General features: G+C 33.6%; 1 protein-coding gene across 1 annotated transcript in view; it reads left to right on the plus strand.

The window, feature by feature from the left end:
• Window positions 1–8549, plus strand: part of LOC132720563 (uncharacterized) — a 28936-nt gene extending 20387 nt beyond the window's left edge. Inside the window, exon 2 of the mRNA XM_060704720.1 lies at window positions 5054–8549. Within this exon, the coding sequence (XP_060560703.1) occupies window positions 5505–6722 (1218 nt within the window). The 5' untranslated portion in view covers window positions 5054–5504 and the 3' untranslated portion in view covers window positions 6723–8549. The remainder of the gene's footprint in view (window positions 1–5053) is intronic.
• Window positions 8550–11060: the final 2511 nt, after the last annotated feature.

The raw sequence follows: 11060 nt of genomic DNA on the forward strand, positions 1-11060 counted from the left end.
GCAACGCTCCGCCCCTACTGAGATGGTGTATACGCTTCGCTTGTTGACATTTAGACTGCATTGAATTGACCTTGAACTAGATCAGAAATTAAATTAATCGTAACAGTTAGATGTAGTTTGTTTATTTCAAATGAAAAAATGCAGAACAGAAAACATCTCCACTAATAGGGTTTTCGTGTTGGAGACATGGAAAAACAACGGAGAAGTTAAAAAATTCTGGAAAAAATGTCAAACATGTACGTAATTTGTCAATAAAGATCAGAAAGTTATTTTTACATTTGCATCCATTAAGATTATCGGAGCGTACTAATTATTCAACATTTATATAAAAATGAAGTTGAAAAACATTCCCACTTCATAAGAAAGATTTCATTTATAAATTTTGACTTTTATATCATGCTGACTGTCTTAAAGAACCGTTTCATTAAGCGACCGTTTTGGGTGTTTCCCTTGCGCGGTCGCTTAACACAAGTTTGACTGTATTTTAAAAAAATTGAGGTATGGATCTCAAGACTTTCAGTCTAAACTTATGTTCAATCCTTGATCTGCAAATGAAACCAGTTATGTGCTTTGGATACATTGGATACATTTTAATGAATGTAAATAAAATAATAAGTAAAAAAATGAAACACGGAATTAAAAAATTTATCATGAGGCTGAAATAATGATGTAACAAAACAATAATAATTTTATACATCATGAAAGAAAAACTTTTATCACTTAAGCATCAAACAAAGTATCGGCCGTCATCTCGAACTTCACCTCAAACATTTCAATGTCGCAGAACATAAGTAGGTCAGTATTTAAGCAGAACTCAGTTGACACCTCCAGAACTCTGGAACACAAAGTGCGTTGATATGTAGCATATTTACCCACTTTGGGGTCATTTTCTCGATTTACAGGGCTTCTTCTGTTTTCGTGTATTTTGGCATCATTTGAATATATTTAACACAGTATCTATTCTATGTGCTCTCTCTAGTAGCTGGATTTGTCTGTGATAGCACATTCCAAAGTTCACAGCCATATAGGGCCTTTGATAAAACAACAGTTTCATACAGATGTTTCGATGTTAGAGGATGTAAGCCGTCACTTTGTACACCGCAGTCAGATAACCTGAACAATGTTTTTCGTAATTTTGTGCAGCTCTCGCTCACTACTTTAGCAAAGTCTAATTACTTATACACAGAACTCCGGAATGTTAGAATGTGTGAAGTTGGCGGCCTGGCGGCCCAGCGGTGTGAAGTTGGCGGCTGGCGGCCCAGCGGCATAAAGAAGACATATCTTACCATTTAAAAGTTACATAAAAAAAACATTTAGACAGATTTTTTTTTATCTCTAGCGACCTGTCAGTTTTTTTTTATCTCTAGCCGGAAATTTTAATGTTGTAGAAATGTTATAAATATGATAAAAACGTTACTTTATGGGGTTCATTTAATGAAGTTTTAAGAACAATTCTTGTTATTTAAAGGATATATGAAAAGAAAAAATCACTTTCAGAGAACTTTTTTATTTTCTCATTTTTGTGAAGTTGGCGGCCCAGCGGCCTGACGACCAAACATTTTAATTTTGTAGAAATGTTATTTTAACAATAAAACGGCATTTAATGAAGTTTTAAAAACAATTCTTGTTATTTAAAAGATAAATAAAAAGAAAAAAATCCCTTTCAGAGAACTTTTTTATTTTATCATTTTTGTGACGGCCAAAAATTTTAATGTTGTAGACATGTTATTTTAACAATAAAACGGCATTTAATGAAGTTTTAAAGACAACTCTTGTTATTTAAAGGATATATAACAAGAAAAATATTACATACATTCGTATGTAATATAGGTACGATTGCATACTACTTTTTGTGAAGACTTTATGTTTGCTGAATTAAAGGTGTAATGTAAAATGAACAAACATGTCATGAGATATTTTATATCTTTAAACATTTTCATGGAATGTAATTAATGTATCACCATATTAAAGTTGCATGCCTTCAGATGAGAAAAATGATTTCAAGGAAATCAAAATATGAAAAGAAAATTCACGGTCAATTGACTGCTTTGAAGCATAATCACAAAATAAAATTACAGGAAATTAAAAACCTTTTTAATACACTTAAGGTAGAATTTCTTGTAAATCATAGTCGCAGGTTTGAGATATGATTAATTATTCATATTAACATCATTATTGGTTGTATATTGATAAAAAAACCCGAAAGACACAGTTTGTAAATATTTATTACAATAAAATATGAAAAAGGTATACGCGCCGAGGTTAGCTATAATTAAAATTCCCGCGCTAAGTCGCGGTGGTGCTTGGGATAATCACTTCATACTGTAAATGGCAGCCATTTTACGATACGAATCCTTGGACAGTTTATCCTGCCGAAAAGATATGAAAAAATACTTGCAATTCAAAGTTTGCTGGCTACATAAAGATTATCGATTTACTCTTTGCACACTTTTTGTCTGCCTGTGTATAATAATATTGACGTGTTTTCATTGGCTTAAACCATCACGTTACCAATACAAATGTAGGTGTGAACTAATTTCGTGTTCATTAAAATTATTCCGTTAATAGACATATAACAATCTTATTTACAAATGAATTGATAAAACAACAATCCCAGAAGCATTTAAGATAATAACAATCATTGGAAAAAAATAAATGCATATAAATTGTAAATTTGTGTATGACAACTCAACCCCCTAAACAAAACATAATAGACTCAACCAAAACAAGCGCCTGCTTCTTCACCTAACTATGTAGTTGCGTGACCATGATTAGCAATTTAGCAAACCAAATCTAAGAGATAAACCTATTGTAAAAATAATACTATGACCACAGCAGATTTCGTACAGAAAACATTGTGTTACTTGTTTTACACCTTATTACAATTATGAATTGATTTCTGATATTACTAGAATATTATTTTTTTTAATACTTAAAGAAGGGAGATGTAGTATGTTTACGGGATACGGACAAAAGCCCCCCCCCCCCACGGACAAAAGCCCCCCCCCCATCTAAAAATGACAAGGTGGACAAAAGCCCCCCCCTGAAATTTACACATAGGACAAAAGCCCCCCCCCCCATAAAAAAGTAAAGGTAGGACAAAAGCCCCCCCCCATGGTTAATCAAATTTACATAAAGTGTATTAAAGTTGTGTTTTTTTATGTGTTTAAAAGATATGTATGGACATCACATGTAGGTGACATAGTGCTAAGGATATTAATTTGATCCCTTTACAAAAGTGAGTAAACATTACTACTCTTCTGACCCTTGTTGTGTATATGAAAAGCAATGAATTCGGTATCGCATGCATGCATTATTTCATGGTATCATATACTTTGTTAACACTTCAATATATACATTATAAGTAAACATAAAAACAAATTCTTTTCATCTTTATTTAAAAGTTTGTGTGAAATTTGATGAATTTGAGCACCTGTGCGTGTGGAAAAAGATGGGGGGCTTTTGTCCTACCTGTATTTTTGATGGGGGGGGGGGCTTTTGTCCTATGTGTAAATTTCATGGGGGGGCTTTTGTCCACCTTGTCATTTTTAGACGGGGGGGGGGGGCTTTCGTCCGGGGGGCTTTTGTCCTACACTCTATGTTTACCATACTGTTATCTTGGAACAGACTATTGCTAGTCTATACATGTAACCTGGCTGGAATTATCCGGCAGTCGTTGACCAGCTACACTTGTAGTAAGATCGCTTGATCATATCTTTATATTACTAGTCTTGTAAATAAACTGTATATATATGTATATCTGACTTTGTTATTATACTTGACTTTATTATATAGTTACAACGATACAACATGTAATATCTGTGTTGTATCTTTATAGCGTGTATGCGCTAAAGTATATACGATTGCATAATGTCAAAAAGAGAAACGTTGAAAGATACTATAATAAAATAAAAATATATGACTGTGTTAAAACACCACTTAAAATGTATTATAAAACCAGTTTTAGTAAACCGATTTCAAATTAATTCTTGCAAATAATTAAAAAAAAAATTCATAACTTGGTGTTGGTAAGGAATCGAACCAGTGACCTTCAGATCATTAGTCCGACATCTATACCAATACACCACGCCTCCCTGACGAGTGAAGTAAGCAAATATATCGACATATTCGATAGATACTGGTCAGTGTTTATTCAAATGACCTTTACAAAAGTTAATGAGGTGCCAGGTCAATATTGCTGGGCAATAACTAGATTATCAAGGGAGAAAGAAAAACAGCTGCATATACACATAGTCTCTAACCTATGTTTATTGGCAGTTTAATACCGTTTTTTCTTCTTTTTGTATAGTGACAAAATTACGAGGAGTATTAGAATTTTTTACATTTCAATCAAAAGATATTTTAAACACAGAAAGCACTTTAGGTTGCAAACAACTAAATTCTCTGGCTCTCACAGTCACTTCGTAGTAAACTGAAAGGCCAAATCGAGAAAAAAATATTTTTAGAAAATAAACCAAGTGACCAAATATTTAATGTTTAAATGCACTATAATAAAGGTATAACCCATATAATAGTACCAATGTCTTAATCACGTGGTACACTTGCATTGACTGTAAGAATATCTCCCATTTGGGAAATAATCATTACAAAAAAGTGAGCAGTAATAATAGGCATTGCCATGCGTCCATGTACAACGCAGCTGAATATCTTTATAGAAATAAAAGGTTTGAAGTTTCAACTATTGAAAACAGTCATTGGAGTATAAAATCTCTTTTTTCCTTTACTTTTCTTAACAGATTTAACACTTGACAATATAAAGATAAAACTATTTAAGTACAAACCTTATTTTTTCATAATATTATTTTGGCTGATCCAATATCCATCAATTTCATGCTGTTGAAATTTACGACAAATCGTTGGTTCGTCAAAGATATCCTTAATTTTAGGAGTATAATGTAATCGAGAATATTATTTATGTCTTGCCTATTTTTTTAATTTCGTCAGAAAGACAAGTATTTACAAACTAGCTATGGTGAAAGATCATGTGCAAACATTGACATTACTTGTATGTTTTCTGATTTACTTTTTTCAGACCTCTGACAGATAAGAATTGAAACGAAAGGAGAGGAACGCCAGTGGCAGAAGCAATCAGTTGATTATCCAAGAACGACATGGACTTGTTTATCTTTAAAAAAATGTCAACAGACTTTGCACGATGCCGCTTCTTTATAGCAATATATTGACCAGGCTTTTATATGGCTTGGATAGTAATTAAAAAATTATAATATTTGTCAAGTGAAATTGGATTAATGTTCTCTTTACAACATACAGTTTAAGAATTCAGATATTTTTTATCGTATTTGCAAAAAAAAAAATATAGAAAAAAAGAACTGGTGAACTAGTATTTGTTTACACCAAGCGAACCAGCAGACTCTTCTTTCTGATTTAGTACACACATTTTTTGGGAAGTAATTTTTCCCAAGACGGCATTACAAAAAGACAGTACATGGATATATTTTATTATGGTGTAAAAAGATGGCAATATGGATGATCTTCAATCAACAAGTAGAGATTTCCCGAAACAATCATGGTCACATGACCATTTTATTAGGGAAAATGGTTCTTTACAAAGAAACACGACGTTTTCTTTGGACAATTATACGCTTCATCATGCTCAATATAGCGATTCGATGAAATTTCTAGTGGATTTTATATATGTTTTAGATGAGTTTGGAGTACCTACGCTACTCACAGTTGGAGTTATTTTTAATTTGATACTCTCTATCACCATTCGGAACTCAGAACTCAAAAAGGTTGCGGCTTGCTGTTATTTCTTCTCAATTGGTATCGTCGATACGTTGTATCTTATTGCCATGGCGATTCCTTGGGTATCAATCCGTGTGGTAGATATTTATAATACAGAAGGATTTTGCCAGATTGTTTATTATCTAAACCTTTTAACAACATTTTTGTCTAGTTGGTTTATAGTAATGCTGCTAATTGAACGGCTTTGCTTTTGTTATAGACCAGACACGGCTGAAAAATATCTGAACGCTTTCAGAACGAAATGTTACATCACTGTCATTTCTGTTTTCTCTGTGGTTGGACACTTATATCATACATGGACAAGTGGAGTATATGATATCCAGGGAACAAATATTTGCATGTTAATATACGAACACACCAAGGACATTATGATAATGAGAAAAATTGATACTATCTTGGCATTTATTCTCCCTGTAGCATTGTGCTTATTTTTTATTTTGCCTTTACTAACGTTTCTCTGTGCCTCTAATATGAAATGTAACGATGGTACATTGACGGTAAAAACTCGAATGGTGACTCTAGAAGTAAAATTGAACTCGAAAAAGATGGCAAAGTATACAGAATGTCCCTCATGTTCAAGTGCGGCTAATTATGACAAACTGTTACGGAAAAGGTTGAGAATGGTATCTCAGAGCAAGCGGTTGACTCTGGTGTCTGTGATAGTAGCTTTGGTCTATGCGTTTTTGTTTATACCACACAGTGTCATAAAATCACGTGTAACTTTCCTAAATGGTGATTATCACGTAACATTTGAAGACGCACTTTTTCTCAAACTGTTTGAAGAATTGTTTAAAATCAACTTTGCATATAAGGCGCTTGTGTATTTTACACTGTTACCGGAAATGAGGAAAAATCTTATAAAAGCTTTTATTCCTAGTTGTAAAAAGAAAAAAACATTCGAATATGAGCAAAAAAGTTTAGAAACACAGTTGTGACGCTCATTGTTAACCTCTTCGACAATAGTTTCAACAGGATCCTATAAAATTGGACTGTTCCGTTTCTTTCCTTTTATATTGACGTTCGAACAGTTTATAAGATATCGAAAGTGGTAAATTAAAAGAGTCCATGAAATTTCAATAGAATACAGAACTTTATAGATTGTGTTGATTTTTTTACACAGCAGTATATCGTTTCTGGTGATACTATAGGTCAATTTGATTGTTTACTAGTTGTTCAAATACTCTTAAGAAATAATTATCAAAATTATGAATACTGAATTTTTTTAAGAAAATTGACCTATTTATTGTAAAGACAAAACGATTTGATGCTTCAATTTTTAAAGATATCTGCTTGCGAAAGCATCTTTTAAAAAAAAATATTAATGTGCCGTTTTCCTTTCAGTTTCACTTACAATTTGAAATTCTTCATTTAGTAATGGTAAATAAGTTTCAGTAAAAGCCCATTATACTAAAGGTTCAATGACACCACCGGAGACAATAATTAGCTATCTTGTTATTTTGTAGTATTTTGCAAATACAATTCGCGATTCTATTTGGCTGTTTTCTATGTTCATTTACAAACCAATTAAACTGGAGTGAGTAATATTTGTCCACTGAAGCTTTGTAGATAAGACAATCGTTGTTGTACAGGATATTCAAGCTTTTATATTACATGTATTTGCTGTAACAAGTAGACGTTACTCACCTATATTCACTAAAATGCTTGTATTGAAAGATATATCCTTTGGATGATGTTTAGTGTTCGTTTTTAAATCGATTAAAGTATAATTGTGTGACAATTAACATATCGATGAATTTAATCATGTTTTGATGCCTGTACATGTTTTGATGCCTGTACGGAAACTAGATGCGTGAGTTAATTAAGTTTCCTGATTTTGGGATATCAGAAGAAACATTTTCTTTAAGACTGAACAAAGCAATAAAATGCAAACACATACATCACAAGTCGAGCTGATATAATGCGAAGAAATGTACTGGCAAAAAATAAATCGTTTATTTATATAGTAGTTACGTGCTTGTTGTATAGGGATTACTTCTCACTGTCTGTCTGTCTGTCTGTCCGTCTGTCTGTCCGTCTGTCTGTAAATCATGAATATTTATAAGGTCAAATTTAAACCCACAATTCAGGAAATTAATTAATAAAGCGGACTGGTAGTGTCGTAATAAAATGAATATTAATGAGGCCAAAAAAAGTTTGATAAGTATTCATCCGTAGCTGTTTTGCAGAAATTAGAAACATTCTCCGGTCGCTATCGCTCCCGTCGAAGTTTCTAATTTCTGTATGAACACGAACATATACATAGCGACCGCAAACATTTAATAGACAATGCTGAAAGCTCAATGTTTTGGGCTGAGGTTACTATAATTCTATAAGATCCGAAGTATAAGGTGCTATTTCCTATACTTTACTTGCATTAATAAGAACATTATGGAAAAAAATAAAGGAGGAAGGAAATTATATTTTTGAATAAGAAAGTTTTAAGTAAAAACTGTTTTGTAGAATATTCCTCGCGGCCACACGCTGCTAAATGTAAGCTGTCCGATAAAAGCATAATTGATAATGCCCGCTCAAGTGGTCACTATACCCTTTGCTGGACCGCTTACGTCATCGTGAATAATATACTATATAAAAGCCCGCTGACACTTCTTATTTCTTTAATTAAAGTTATGATGCTTTGTCCAATACATTAGAATATTCAATTACCTTCATAGAGGTTTCACTTGTGTTTAATTACATATATTTGCAGCGTGTCTTTAAATGTGACCTTGGTCTTGTCTAGGTAAAGCATGTGCTCTCTTATAGTGACGTTAGTAGATACTAGACATTTGTGATTTAAGACGGTGACTTCAGTCAAAGGAAATGGGTCGTCTCACAATAATAAAGAAAATGAACTACAGTTTCGTATTTGTCGTATTATTTTATTATCATTAGACATTCATAGTATTAATCCGATTTGTTTTTTCCTACAGACATGACCCGTGCATATCGTTACAACACGTGGTAAAACTTTCCGACGATGTCTGACTTGTAACTCTTAATTTCAGCAATGGCATGCTTAACACATACACGATACTGTCGAATAGATTCTATTCCTGTTTAATTTTCGACATTTTAATTGTTGTCGTGCGTTCATCAGTCGTAACTGAACTTCGGAATACGGAGTTACAATCGGATGTCTATTTGGATATATTTTATCACCAAGTAGAACACAGTCGTCTGGGAAAGGTAAATCAGTTCCAATGTGAACTACTGTGCATCATTGAGATGCCCTCAATATATCTTATTCTGCCTGCATTATAACCTGGGAATGAATTGCGTGAAAGCTTCTGTGTCCAGAATAATATTGCTGCTGTTGTGCATAATAAGGTCTGTAGATTTCATCTATAGCTGCTACGGCGGAAAATAATTTACCCATGTGTATTTCATACACTACAGACGGCCAAATGATGAAAGATTTCAGTTTTAAATAAAATACTGGAATAAGAGTTCTAATTTCTTCTTTTACTGTTGGCACACTGATATTAAAATTGGTACCGATGCTGTGAAAGGAACACCATATATATCATCATCATCTGATCCGAACAAGCGTTGCCTTATGTCTAAAAGAGGGTCAGGTGGGCATTCGTGTCAGGTGGCAATCGTAAGAGAATGAAAATGATACGTAATAAGTCAACAAATTTACTCGTATCCGGGGGGGGGGGGGGTCTGCACTAATGCTGGTAAAAACGCAGTATGCTCCTTACTTGTTTATCCATCATTGCTGCAAAAAGTAAAAAAATAAAAGTAATTTTAATGAACAAAAGTAGACAAAACCGAATCCCGCGAACAAATACTGATTTGACGTGCAGAAATATTGTAGTGGCTTATGTGTCACAAGTATGCTGGCTGATTTGGTACAATTTGCGCGTTGCGTTGTCGATATAGAAATAGCCAATCCTTCGATTTGAGCCTAGGGACAATGTGACATCGCGACAACACGTCGCACGACAACGTGCCGTTTGGTGTGCTATGTTAACGACAAGACGACAGTGCGATAACGCGCCGTTTGGCGCTTTGCCGTGCTGTCGCTACCACAAAGTGTTCCAAATCAGCCACCATACAAAAAAGACTTCAAATATGAAATAATACATAATGAAAATGTTTGACTTAAAATTTTAAGCTACTAAAGCAAAGCAATTACCAAAACTAGGTCCGCCCCTGCATATATCATGGTAAAATAATTATTGAACATGAGTTTTTCGTGCAATGTTCGTACATTACACGTATAGAATAGAAAACGAGTGGGGTTGTCTATACGATGTAGACACGAGCGTTAGCGAGTGTCTGTATCGTATAGACAACCCCACGATATTTTCTATCTGACTTAGACCACGTGACAAAATCAGAACATATGGTGCTTACAGACCAGTTTATGCATAGGGATTTGCATGTAAGACTCTTATTTGTACTCTTTTTTAATAGATTTAAAACACATTTCGCTATCAGTTTCTGAATGTTTCTGTCATACCAACGTTGTATCCTTAGCTATGTTTGACAACTATTAAGTATACATGACGGATGGTCCAATAATTAATCTTTTTGGCGTCCGCGCCGAAGCGCGGCGCCTCTTATGGAATGAAATCAGATTTTGTGAAAGCGCGAGCCTTTTAGTCGGTCATAATAAAAGCCGATCATTCCGATCGGTATGAGGGTGTTTGATAAATTAAAAATGAAATGTCGCGATATGTACAATAAATAGCGAACTGGAGAATTTCGCAATGCAAACATTTTCAAATCCGTCAATAAATCGCGCTCTTCGGGGTATTTTTATTTATCATTTTGTAGTACACAGTGGGTTATTATGGTATGTTATTGTTGTTCTGTGTATATGTATCCGAAAGCTGTAAATAGAATGATGAGTTGATGACCTAAATATTCCGAAAATCTATTTATAGAGGGATGTACTCCTATCGGTAATTCCCGGTCCCTCCTGGTCTATTTTGACCGGGATGTACTAGTGACCGGCGAATCGTTTATTGTCCGGTCTCTCCCGGTTTTGGAGTAGATGTTTGATATCGTTACAGAACAGAACACATATTTTACAGATAAATAAGCTTTTTTTCAAAATGAATGTTTGTCACTTAGTTTGGTTACAATAATTAATAAACACAGATCAACTCTCAAATTTATTATTATACATAAACATACAATTCGAAAAAACAACAACAACAATAGCATGTTTTGTTTTATCTATATGAGATAAAAACAATAAATATGTACAATAATTGAGAAAAAAGGTACATTTTTATGGTATTAATATGACATTATGAACT

This window comes from Ruditapes philippinarum, unplaced genomic scaffold (genome assembly GCF_026571515.1).
Source record: "Ruditapes philippinarum isolate M1 unplaced genomic scaffold, ASM2657151v2 ctg366_1_1_1_1, whole genome shotgun sequence".
NCBI lineage: Eukaryota > Metazoa > Mollusca > Bivalvia > Venerida > Veneridae > Ruditapes > Ruditapes philippinarum.